At 42.3% G+C, this 13754-nt stretch overlaps 1 protein-coding gene across 1 annotated transcript in view; it reads left to right on the top strand.

Annotated features, from left to right (window-relative positions):
• The window catches only part of LOC126407281 (melanopsin-A-like), a 60788-nt gene extending 47454 nt beyond the window's left edge, over window positions 1–13334 (top strand). The window contains exons 4-12 of the mRNA XM_050072101.1: window positions 1468–1601; window positions 3190–3393; window positions 6205–6376; window positions 8176–8352; window positions 8546–8653; window positions 10252–10447; window positions 10543–10707; window positions 12125–12184; window positions 12269–13334. Of these exons, the coding sequence (XP_049928058.1) occupies window positions 1468–1601; window positions 3190–3393; window positions 6205–6376; window positions 8176–8352; window positions 8546–8653; window positions 10252–10447; window positions 10543–10707; window positions 12125–12184; window positions 12269–12433 (1381 nt within the window). The 3' untranslated portion in view covers window positions 12434–13334. The remainder of the gene's footprint in view (window positions 1–1467; window positions 1602–3189; window positions 3394–6204; window positions 6377–8175; window positions 8353–8545; window positions 8654–10251; window positions 10448–10542; window positions 10708–12124; window positions 12185–12268) is intronic.
• Window positions 13335–13754: the final 420 nt, after the last annotated feature.

Here is a 13754-nt window from a genome sequence, read left to right as displayed (position 1 = left end):
ATCTTTTCACAATTAACATGGAAAAAATGTGAACCAAACTGGACTGAGCTGGACTGGGAACAGGCTCTAATTGGACTTCACCTGTGGAGGAAACACAGACGCAACAGACAGAGTGGAGAATTTAAAGCCGCAGAGGTCTGAAAACCTCTGCGGCTTTAAATTCTCCTGGAGGTTTAATCTGTAGCAGAGGAAGAGAATGTCTGTGTCTCAGTAACAAGTCATGGCTGCCTGGTTTTTATCAACCACACACACACACGTGCCTTTTGTCTTCCATCGCTACAGAAAATGTATTTCTCTGAGTTCTCTGGAGTCTTTTGTAGAAGCTTCAGCACTTAAGATGACTTCAATCCACATATTGATCGGACCATTTGTGGGGCAGGTATTGATGTGTCATTAAAATTAGAGACCTTGTCTGTGATGTGTGCTGCATTGATTAAATGTTCATTTTAGCAGCGTAGCAGCACTAAGTGATTTTTCCATGCAGGCTCCTCAAACAGACCTCATGAACTTCAGAGCGTCCCGACACCTGCTGCTGCAGTCAGAGACCACATGATTCACTCAGCCAGTTAACAGCAACTTCCTGCTTACCACAGCAGGAGGAGACTTGTCATCCTCGGCCTAAAATAATATCACGTGTTTCAGGGTATTTTTGCAATGTTCATGACGATACGACAAATTAGAAAATATAATTAGTTTTACAGTTTGCCTTCAGATATTCAGTAAAAAATAAACAAAAAATGATCTCTCATTTCTTTAGTTTGTGAACAATATTTTTGATTGATTGATTGATTATTTTTATTTACGTGTCATGCACAAAGTGCCCAACAATATATAATATTAATAGTTGCACCAAATAAAATCTACCATTAACTACACATTTAAACAGCTCCCAAATACAAAAAATGTCCCCTGGGATCTATATATATAAATCAACAGCTGATTTCCATCTTTTAGTAAAATTCTAAATGACTGAGTTGTTTTTGTTGTTGTTGCCATGGGTAACAGTATGACGTCAAAATGTCAATTTCCAATGAACACTGAACTGAATTACTGTGATTTTATTAGGAGCAAATAATGCGAAGCCAGTGGCTTCTTCAGGTTCTCTCAACAGAATCACATGAGCACTCACGACTAATTATCACAGTTACTTCTAAAACATTTTTTCAAAAGATAATTTTCAGTTCATCCAAAAATCATGATACATTTACACAAAAATACATAGATTAAAAAACAAAGCAAGATTCATGAAGAGTACAAGAATAATATGTGATGAGATTTCCAATTAGCTGGAACCATGAAATGTTTTTACATGAAAAATGATTTCAACCATCTAAATAGTTTCACATTAATTATCTGTCAATCAACTAATTAATTAATGGACTCCACTAACTGTGTGTGTGTGTGTGTGTGTGTGTGTGTGTGTGAACTGTGTGTGTGTGTGTGTGTGTGTGTGTGTGTGTGTTGCAGGAGTCGCAGCCTGCGGACACCGGCCAACATGTTCATCATTAACTTGGCGATCACAGACCTCCTGATGTGCGTCACCCAGGCGCCCATCTTCTTCACCACCAGCATGCACAAGAGGTGGATCTTTGGAGAGAAAGGTACCCGACTGCACACACACACACACACACACACACACACACACACAGGATGCTGCAGTAGAGCCTGAAATTTGAAGCAGCTGCAGTTGATCACACTTATCTTTGGTGTATTTTTATTTTTACTGCAGGAGGTAAAGATGTGTTACGATCTGGTCCTTATCTCCTCTCTCTTCACTCCCCTCCTCTCACATCAGTTTTTCATTTCCCACCATGAAAGTGTGAATCAGTGAATTTAAGCTCAGAGAAAACACTCGATCCTCTTCCGTCTCCCCAGAGAGAGGCGCTCCGAGGTCATTTTAATTTGACTGAGAGGAGAAGGAAGTGTTGACTTATTGCTTTTTATTAATTTAATTTAATTTAATTATTAATGTAAGCCATACATTGGCACTTCAAAGTTTTAAATTTTATATTAAATCATTTCCTAACTTGTGTGTTTGTGTTTAAAGGGTCAGTCCATCTGATATTAATCACATGCGACTGTTCCCGTGTGTTGTTTTAGTAGTGTGAGGAACAGAGGTGTTGCTGGCAGCGTGATCTCCTGCACTCAGCGCTCTCATTAAGCCGTCATGTTGAACTTCCTGCAGAGTTTTCTTCTGCACATTTCTCACTCCACGTTATCAGAAACACATTTTACACACAGCTGAACCATATTATCTCGATTTATTACAAATTTTCGATGTTATCACAACCTGTTTTTGGCACTGTACAGCATGTATAAGCTGTACCACTCTGAAGGAAGGTTTCCTCCCTGTTGGCGCTCCCACCTCACTCTCCGACCCTGTGGGGCTGGAGAAGAGCACCCATCAGGCCCGCATGAGTCGGGTGCACAGCTGCTGGTGGACAGCAGCATGCCTGCAACAGAGCGCATTTATTGTAATCAACTGAAGCTGCTACTCTGACCATGGAAGCAACATTTGCCTGCCAGAATTTGTACCAGAAGCAGCAGAGAAACCTTGTGTGTGTTTTCACATTTCACATTAAGATCAATCGATCAACTCAATGCATGCTGTCGTTTAAACGATCCAGTTAATTACCTCAGTTCCGGTAAGTATAGACTATGCTTCCAAACCCTGCCTAACCAACTGCAGTATCATTTGGCAAAACTCAATACACACACAGTGAAGCTGGCAGAAACCTCCTGCTGTAGAGTCACAGCCTGTGAAGCAGATAAATAACACACAAACCTCCACCTATGTGAAAAGCGCATCCATGCCCCATGTATTTTTGCAGTTTGGGGATTGTGACGGTATCGCTCTAGCAGGGGTTTAAAGGATGCCTAATGGGTTTGGGGGACTAAGCATGTCCTCATCTGTCACGGTGGAGTACCCAGCTGTCTTCTAGACACCATGGGCAGAGAAATTTAAGGTGATTACACATTAAAGAAAACATACTTATTAAGTTATATTCCCTAAATCCTACACACTGGACCTTTAACATAAAAATGCTGTTGCAATTCTGTCTAATATTTTGTTATTTTCATTCTTTGAAAGTCACCTGAATGCAGGAAACAAAGTCTCTGAACTTGGTCTCAAGGTTGGTAAACATTATTAAATCAAAATAACGATAATTTTCACATGTGTGTTTTCAGGCTGCGAGCTGTACGCCTTCTGCGGCGCTCTCTTCGGAATCTGCTCCATGATCACGCTGACGGTGATCGCCGTCGACCGCTACTTTGTCATCACGCGGCCCCTGACCTCCATCGGCGTGTTGTCACGGAAGAGGGCCCTCCTCATCCTCATGGCAGCCTGGGCCTACTCTCTGGGATGGAGTCTGCCGCCATTCTTCGGCTGGAGTGAGCACACACACACAAGTGTCATGTGTTTTTGTGTCTGACAGTTAGGGCTGGGCGATATAGCGAGTATGTGCAATATATCAATATAATTTCAAGCAAGATATACATTTAAACAATTCTGTGTATATCGATATCGGGTCAAGTTGCATTACGTAACGCTATTCTTTTGAAAAGCCACACCAGTGTTCTCTCTCACACTCTCCACACAGCTCCATCCTTCACAAGTTCTCCATCAACACTCAGAGAGACACAGAGCTGCTCCTCTGTTTAATCTGTCTGTTAATTAGTCTACAGTGTGACATCGGTCTATATGTTGCAGCGCTACGCTAAATCAGTCTGTGAAATGAATGAAATAACCGCAGTAGCACACGGCAGGTGGATCATATTGCATCGTCTTGGTAGTTGTAGTCTATTGTATGACATGGAGACGGCGCCTGGATGCAGGCAACAGATCTGTTTTAAACAAAAATGCAGCAACAACACAGACGTTTCATATACAGGACATATATAACATGGACAAAGTGTGTCTTGCTCCCTCCCTCTCTCGGCCTCTCTGTTGATGCTCTGTGCATAAATAAGATTAACAGCCTAAAGAAATAAAAAGATTTAAATCATTTTCTAGCTCTAGATTGATTTACAAGGCCAACAGATGGAAAATGACTTTTTGACTCTCTTCAAACTACAGTGGATTTAGACCTACTTGATCTTTTTATAGTCATGTTTTGTGCTGCAAACCTTTAAACCTCTGTAGCTCCAGTGCTGTGTGTAAAAAGTTAACGTACAGTACAGCTATTTATTTTATATCATTTTCATGTACATGTTGTGCAGCTGTATATTTTCAAACAGGGAAAAAAATACCTGTCTTTGCATTTTATTTTCATCTGTCTGTTTTTATAAAAGTGCTTGTGGCATCTCAAATGTGGCTTTGACTTGCAACTGAACATGTCGCCCATTTCGTAGGAAATACTGAGATATATATTGCGTATCTCCAGTCATCCTGAAAATACCAAGATATGAATTTTTGTCCGTATCAACCCGCCCTACTGACACAAGGAGAGTTTTACTCACCTCTACTTTTACTCTCCTTTACTTTCCTTACCTCTGATTACCTCAAACCACAAGTTTGCATCAAACAACCAGCTGCGTCATGAACAAAATTGTTAACATACTTTGTACCACACATGTTACCAGAGTTCTCAGACTGTATAGACCTGGAGTTGCATGATGTAAACAACAAACATACCAACACCGGTGACCGACAACGACACTGCAGGAGGTTACGTTGTTATTTTATTCTGAGATTGCAGCAGAAAGACGACAGCAGCACCAGCGTAGAGGAACCTTTCAAGATACCCAAGGTCACCTGACAGAGTATAAAATAACATACAGAACAAGAGACATGAATTGGGCACACACACAGTAAGATTGTTAACTACACCAGGGGAGGGGCAGAGGGTACAGTCAGTGTTAAAGTGCATAGGCCTGCTTGAACAGGTGGGTTTGAGAAGTGCAGCTGAAAGTCCTGGCACCCAGAGGAGTGAGGTGGGGATGGTCAGGAGACCAGCAGAGGAAGAGTCCGGGTAATATTTTTATGTGGGTTTGAATATAAGAGGCCCCTAAATCAAGCACTTCATGACTATATTGATTCTCACACTGCCCCTGCGTATAGGAACTTGCAGATGCTTTGCATATATTTCTGAGGACATGCAAAATCACCCTCCCAAACCAACACAGGACATGCTAGGCAAGCATCCTGCACACATGAACCTATACTTACAAGTATATTCTCCTTTCCTCTCCTCTGTGTTTTCCTTTGCTTGTCTCTACCATCCTCCGCTGTTGTGAGGGATTAATCTCCTGTTTCCATCTGCTGCACATAAATCTTTTGTTCTGCCTCAAAGCTCTTTCTATCTTATCAAACTTATTGTTCATTTACTCCCCAAATCCCATTTATTATCAGTTCAGTTCAAGTTCACACACACACACGTACGCTCCCTTCATGTGGTGTTTTTCTTCTTCCTCTCACCTGGTTTTGATTCTCCTCCGCAGACTCTATCTCACTTTACTTTTATGTAAATTAAAATATATGGAAACAGAAGAGCTCCCATAAATCTTCGTCTCGTGGAAAAACTTTCCAGGTGGAAAATGTTTGAGTGTGTCAGAAATGTACAGGGTGTTTTTAGCCGTGTGTGATGTATGCGTCTGTGTTTTATTATACTTATGGGGACAGCGTGTTCTCATGTGGAGAGATGAAATGAAAGAAAACATTTTTCTGCTTCTGACCTCAGTGTGGAAGCTGATTCAAACATGAACAGGCTTTAATCTGAATGGAGTCTGAATGGAGTCTGGTGCTTTGTTAATATACAGTATCATTTAGCAGGTTCCCCCTGGACACTGTTTTATCCTGTGCAAACAGAGACTCCCCTGGAAGCAGTGATGTTTCAGTGGGGCCAGACTGGGGCCAGACTGGGGCCAGACTGGGGCCAGCTGTTGTTTTAGGGGGACACGTTAATGAACTCTGAGCTGATTTTAGCAGCAGTAGAGAGTAAAGTAGGGCAGTGTGGTTCAGTTATAGTATTATACAACAGACCACATGTTATTAAATCTTTTAGACAACAGGTTAATATTCACCTCAAAAAGAAACACATGATGTGCACGTCATAGATGCAGAACAAAACAACACTGAGAGTGGGTCGTAAGTGATGATTGAGAGGGATTACTTTTGTATGAGGATGCCAGCTTGAACTTCATTGAAAGCACATTGAGACATTAAAACTCTGTCTGTCTGTGTCCTTGTCTCTCGTCCATCAGGTGCCTATGTCCCCGAGGGCCTGCTGACGTCCTGTACGTGGGACTACATGACCTTCACCCCGTCGGTGCGAGCGTACACCATGCTGCTCTTCATCTTTGTCTTCTTCCTGCCGCTCTTCATCATCATCTACTGCTATGTCTTCATCTTCCGCGCCATCCGCAACACCAACCAGTGAGTCTGTGTGTGTGTTTGGTGTTGGAGTGTTTTAGTTCCCTTTTTGTTGGTTAATGCTGGATATGTAAAATGAGTTGCTTTGTTTCCACACATCTCAGTTTTTAGTAAAAATGTTTATGAATATTTAGGCTGCGAATCAGAATTTTAAAATAGAATTTTAGTTTTTTGTGTGACCGATTTTTCATCCGATTCTACCTGTGTTTCTCTGTTTTTAGAATATAAAAGAACATAATAAGGTTTATGTAATCTGTGTTCCACCATCACTGTTGAAAAACCGATTAGGCTATTAAAGGAAGATTTTTAACCCCAAACTGCAGAGCAAACAAAAACAAAAGTCTGAACAATTTTCAGCCTAAACCAAGACCAAGTATCCCTGCAATTGTTTCCTTGACTAGTCGTGAGATAAAATCCCAAGTCCTGTTTTTCTGAGACTGAGACAAAGCTGAGTAAAAACACAGTGGAGTCTGAGACGAGACCGAGACCTTCAAAAAGTGGTCTTGAGACTGGTCTTGAGCACGAGAACATTGCAGCAAGAGTCCTGTGATATTTATGGTTCCCAGCTGTTTTGACCTCTGGCCTCGACCATTAAGATAAAACAATTCCTTGCTCCAGCAATACACAGCTAATAAACTGTTTTTTTTTCTTTTCTGTGATAATGATCTTTTATCTGACTGTGAGTTTTAACCCCAAAATATTTTCAACATTTTATTGCACAAATTAAAGCTGTTAAAAAAAAGTCTTGAGGTGGATTTATGCTGGTGTGTCAGCTCTACGCAAAGCCTACGCACATGGTCTACGCCGTAAGCATTTATACTTGTGTGGTGGTGTGTCTGTGTCACTCTGCAGTGACACCTTCAAAACACTAGTCAGCGGTGGAGGTTTCTGGGAAGTGCTGTAAAGTTTAGTTGATTCAAAACACACATTAAACACACATTCATCATGGCGTAATAGAGACAATTCCAAACAAATACAAACACTTGTCTTTATCTGGACACATTTTCCCCACAAATACAACATGCTAACATTATTAGCACAAGCCTATGGCATTTTACATTGAATAAATTAGTCCAGTGGCTAGCGATCTTTTCCTCTGCTCATTTGAAGCCAGGATAAATCACACACAAGACTTAAAATGCTATTTTTGTGGAGGCTTTATTGTCTTTATAATTTATTGTTTCTTATCTGTGAAATTAAAGTAAATAAAAGCTTTGTTTCCACTGAGGGAAATGGTTTCAGCTTACAAAAATAGACAGGAGGTCTGCGTCACCGTGATGTGTCGTTATATTTCTGGGGAGGTGCAGGCCTGGCTATGCCGTAGGTACAATGTCGGTTTGACGGTTTGAAGTATAAATCAACATTCAGTATCTTTTAGGGCTGCAGCTAACAATTATTTCTAATATTGATACATTTTCCAATCTCAATTAATCTTTTTGTCAATAAAATGTCATTAAAAAATCACACTTTCCTCGAGTCAAAGGTCGATAACAACACAGAACAGAAATGCAAAGCATTTAATATTGTCAGGGAGCATCTTAAGAGCAGAGTCATCATTGCTAATCATAACTGTATTTATTATGTGTTCCTGACTGAAATACAGTGATGGGTGTTGATGTGCAGCACGATACCAAAAGCTTTTAGCTGTGTGGGAACTCAAAATGTGGGTGAAAACATCAAAATCATTTAAACAAATAATTTCTACTTCTGAATCAGAGCCTTAGTTTAGGGTTAGTCTACAGTAAATGAACACAGGTGTCCTCACAGGTATAGTACTCCAGGTTTGTGTGTGTGTGTTTCAGGGCGGTGGGGAAGGTTAACGGCAGCGTTCACAGTCACAGCAGCACTCGAGACTCTGTGAAGAACTTCCATCGGCTGCAGAACGAGTGGAAGATGGCGAAGATCGCTCTGATCGTCATCCTGCTCTACGTCGTCTCCTGGTCGCCGTACTCCACCGTCGCTCTCACCGCATTCGCCGGGTAAAACAAACACCAGCAGACACTGAGCACTCACTCAGCAGCAGGAAACTGTATTTCAAATAAAAACATTGTGCTACACATTAGCTTCAACCGACCACTCAGAATGTGTGTGGTCCGAGTCTATGAGCAAGGCGCTGAGTGTACAAAGTTCTCTGTGATTCCTCACTGTGTATTTTTGTTGTGTTCTGCGCAGGTATGCAGACATGTTGACTCCCTACATGAACTCTGTGCCCGCCGTCATCGCCAAGGCCTCGGCCATCCACAACCCCATCATCTACGCCATCACACACCCAAAATACAGGTAACACACTCACCAGGACTGTTGAAAAGTTTAGAATCAGCCGTTATAGTGATGTGTTTCTTCTTTCTTTAAATAATTAAAACAGATAAAAACACTACAGTTCAGACACTAAATAAATTATTTATATTTGAAATAGTTTGGGCCCCAAAACAAGAAGAAATAAATGATTCACACTTTCATTTATTCCCAAAAGTGACAATGTTGTACATGGATGTGCAAACTCCATGACCAAACGTCGATATGTGTCGAGGTCGGAGTGACAATGTGTTGGTTGACAACGCACAGAGCCAACCGTAAACAGGCAAGAGGCCATGTGTCGTAAACTGCATTAAACACCCCAGTTAAATCGCATATCCTGAATGCGCTGTATAGATGTCTAAAGAATACTCTTAGAACCCTGAATAACACAGCGTATCCCACGTCTTAATCCAAAAATGCTTTATCTGGAAAAAGGCCTAACTTTGAATATCCAAACAGGACTGTTTACATGACCCGTATCAAATTCAGAATAATAGTGGAATATTAATGTGCATGTAAACATACCCAGTGTTGCATGACAGGAGAATACTGTGTGCACTTTCTGATTATGAATTTATTTTCCAGTCCACAGAAGTGTAAGTGACCCTCATTACTCATCATTACTGAACCACAACAGCGTAAACTGGCTCTAAATAATGAGTTTGTGTTTTCTCTGGGCCCTCTGCAGTCGACTCAGTGGTTAGATTGAACAGGTTTAAACTGTGATCTGTCAGACAGTATGTTCAGGAACAGTGCTCACTGCCAACTAACCTCCTGTTTCTACTGTGAAGTTTGAAGAAGAGTTTTGCTAAAGCAACACGTTGCCTGTTAAGTCCAGCTTGTTACAGTCATTACTGTGCAGTCCTATTGAAATCTGCTCACATTCTGATGCTCAGCTTCCAGCTTCTTTCACCGATGACTGATGACTTCTGTTTAATTTGACATCAGCTAATGTGACTGCAGCCAAGTGAATTGATTCAATCAGAGAAAGCTCCACCGGCTGTGAGCGCTCTGACACCTCAGCTGAACTAACTGCTGCTCAATTAACCTGAATGTTAAGTGAACTGGAGAGAATTAATCTCACACACACACACACACACACACACACACACACGATATTTTAAAGCTGCAGGATAAAAGGAAAACAGCTTACATAACTGTACATGTCAGTCAGTGTCATGTAACATTGTGATGGAGGGAAAGTAGAGAATTAATAATAATACTAATAGAAGAAGATTAAAAATAAATAAATAAATAAATAAGAAGTTAAAGTTTGAGGTTGTTTGGAATGCTTTATTCATAATTCATTACTTCATTTTCCGTAACTGCTTATCCTCTTGGGCGTCGCAGAGAGGCAAGAGCCTATCCCAGCTGACACTTAGTGAGAGGCAGGGTACACCCTGGACAGGTCACCAGACTATCACAGGGCTGACACATAGAGACAGACAACCATTCACACTCACATTCACACCTACGGACAATTTAGAGTCACCAGTTAACTTCATGTATCCTGAGAGAACTGTTGGGCCAGTGATGAAGGCAGCTGGACTCAGACTCTTTACCTCTCTGTCTCTGTGCAGGATAGCGTTAGCCAAGTACATCCCGTGTCTCGGCGTGCTGCTCTGCGTTCATCCTCGTGACCTCCGCTCAACCAGCAGCAGCTTTATGTCAACGCGCCGCTCCACTGTGACCAGCCAGACCTCTGACATCAGCAGCCAGCTGAGGCGGCAGAGCTACGGCAAGTCACGCCTCTCCTCCGCCTCCGACAGCGAATCGGTGAGCTTAGATCCACGGGAACTGTGACATCATATTTATAGAGATGTTAAACACAGAGCGGGAGATGAGAATGTGTGTGGTGTTTTCCCCTGCAGGGTCTGACGGACACAGAGGCTGACCTGTCCAGTATGGGCTCCAGACCAGCCAGCCGCCAGGTCTCCTGTGACATCAGCAGAGACACTGCTGAGCTCCCCGACTTCAAACCCTCCTCCAGCTTCAAGTCCAAGATGAAGAGCCACGACTCTGGCATCTTCGAGAAGGTAAATACATCTTTGATTCCTTTTGATTTGAACTGCACCAGAGTTCGTTTGTAACTGAACCGAGACCACCTCTTCAAGAAGGTCTTGGTCCGGTTGTTTTGGTGCGCACCTGAGTGCGATTGCTGTGTTCACACCTGCCCAAAGGAACCACACGTAGGGGGCAAATGAACTTGAGTTTGATTGAACTGAACCAAACGGGGCAGGTGTGAAAGCACCGTAAAATTAAATAAACAAAATCAGGAAAAAACAAATCAGGAAATCAAAATACAAAATAGCGTGACAGGAAATTATTTGCAATATATAAACCTCGTACTTGCAGTACCGCTGATCACTCAGTCAGACAATGAGTCAGCTGGGTTTGCGGCATTGGACATAAAACTGCAACTCCTGGAGAAACTCTACTGACACCGGCTTGCTTAAACAATACAGACTTACTTCTTCATTGACCAACAGTAGTAGCGACTCTGAGAGACACTAATTGTTTTGTGCAGATTACTTTTGACTTGAAAGCGCAGTGGTGTTTTATTTTCCATCACTGCAGCAGCAAGCACACTAGGGTGCGTCGCAGGGACAAAAATGAGATTTAAAAATATATAACGTGTTATGATCGGACCTTAATCGCATTGTGATTAAAGCAATAACGCTGACGGCCCTAATATTTATCAGGGAAATGCACCATGGGAGTTGTAGTTAACCTCTCTCCTTCAATTTAGATGTCCACAGGCTTCCTGTTGATGTTTTATCGGAAAAAAAACAGAGGTGTTCGTCATTTGTACTAATGATTGATAAGAGCAGAGAGAATATTTTTAACTTCTTAACATCTCTTCACATTGAGCCTTTAAATTATAGTTTGTCCTGGTCGACCTTCAGGCAGCATGAAACCAAATGCAGATGGATTAAACAGCAGATCACCACTTTTACTTACCATGTAGATTATTAACGTTACATTCAGTCGGGAGGAGTAGGACATGCGGGGGTCACCTGAGGGGGTCACAGGTATTTTGGGTCATTTTAGGGGTCAGCTGAGATTGTCTCTAGTGAGAGCAGCTCTGAAAACATCTTTCATAACACCAGTGTTTGTGTTAATCTGCTGCTCTGTGTGGTTTTTTTTGGGCTCTTTCATCTGCTCGATGCACTTTTTATCTCAGACCAGAAAATCGTCTTTTCCTTTTGATCTTAATCACTGACTGAAATCTGTCACTTGTGGGTTTTGTTTGTTTGTTTTTTTAAGGGATATGAATATTTTGGGTGATTGATTAGAGATGGGTTTGATGATCAGTGCCGCCTCGCTGCAGCTGATACATGTGATTAAATCTAATTTAGGAGTTTAGTGTGACAGGAGGTGTTGAAGACCTCCATCACAGCTGGATGGTGTAACAATCATGGGCTTACATCCAGTTGTCTGTTTTTCTCCCAGACGTCCTTTGACACTGATGTGTCCATAGCAGGAGCCAGTGAACGTGGCAGCATCCCAAATGTGAGTCCATCTGATTTATTCATGTATGCATTGGGCTGTGTGAGCACAAAGATGAGACAGTAACTGCATGTTTCTGTCTCACAGACGGATTTCGCAGAGGGCCATGTGATGAGAGGCGCGATTGGTCGAATCCCGAGCATCGTCATCACCTCTGAGTCCAGCCCCTTCCTTCCCATTGGACGAAAAGGTTCCTGCACTGCGCGCCCCAAGACAGTCAATAACAACAGCACGGGGTCGGGGTCTGGGTAGAACGCCGCCCTCCTAGAAGACGATCACCTGCAGTCACATGACCAGCTCACGTCCAGTCAGAGGTTTAGAAATGTAGACGGGTTCACCTGAAGCTCAGACACAAAGTTATTAGAAGAAGTAGGCTATTTATTAAAGATTCGTAGTTCTAGAGAAGTTTAAGTTTTTACCAGAACAAAGATTTTAGACGGAGGATTGTTTCCAAACCAAACCTGGAGCTTTTTGTTTTTGTTACCAATGAAATGACAACATGCGTCATCACTTAAAGAGCAACTTAACACCTTGTTGAAGCTTGAACATACACTTTACATAAAAGAAAAATGCAATCCAGTTCAGTGCAAACCCCCACAGCTCTGACAGATCATCGCACCAGAGTCCCTCCAAAACAGCTCTGCATTAGTGAAAAATATACAAAGCTAAAGCAGCCAGTGGTCAGGATCAAGGCTTTGGAAGTTTTGAGCATCAGACACTTCATTCCCTGCATTCAGGTGAATTTTTATGTACAAATTTATGGTTATGTAAAGGAAAACACAAAATTCCGACTGGAGCCTATCTCAGCTGACACTGGGTGAGAGGCAGGGTACACCCTGGACAGGTCACCAGACTATCACAGGGCTGACACATAGCGGACACAGTCACCAGTTGACCTGCGTGTCTTTGGACTGTGGGAGGAAGCTGGAGTACCCGGAGGAAACCTACGCTGACATGGGGAGAGCATACAGGCACAGATGGGCTCTCCCACTCTGGGGTTCGAATCCATGGTGAGGGAACCTTCTTGCTGTGAGGCGACAATGCTAACTACTTCACCACCGTGCCACCAAGCACCCACGTTTCGTCAGTTGCAAATGCACTTGTGCCCATCTGCGCGCCCATGGCCGTCTTAAAATGAGGTGTGGTCATGCACATCGTTGGCGTATTGCTGTTTTGAGGCAGCAGAAAGTGATGGCGCCGTTGATCAACAAAACCCTGGTCTAAAGTCAGAATGGCACAGTATTTTTCTGCTATTTAAAGGGGGCATTATTCAGATAGTAAGACGCATCTACATAGGCGGGTTTACAACAGGGGACCAGATTTTTCCTAGTCATCACTTCAAGGTCCACACAGTTTAATATATTCAGAGTCATGCTTGCGTCTGGCCATGTTGTTGAGCTAGTTTTCTGTCTCTGTCAAGTAGTCAGTCACTCTACAGCAGGAAACAGCACTTCAAAAGTTGGAAACCACTGATCTAGAAGACAGAATTACTATATAAATGTCAGCTGTTGCCATGGATACCATAGACTAGCACCAGATCCTATATTATGCTAACTCAGAAAAGTAAATTAAG

The sequence above is a fragment of the Epinephelus moara genome, chromosome 19, assembly GCF_006386435.1.
Source record: "Epinephelus moara isolate mb chromosome 19, YSFRI_EMoa_1.0, whole genome shotgun sequence".
Lineage (NCBI taxonomy): Eukaryota > Metazoa > Chordata > Actinopteri > Perciformes > Serranidae > Epinephelus > Epinephelus moara.
The sequence above is the reverse complement of the archived record's forward strand: the minus strand, read 5'-3'. Positions and strand labels throughout refer to the sequence as shown.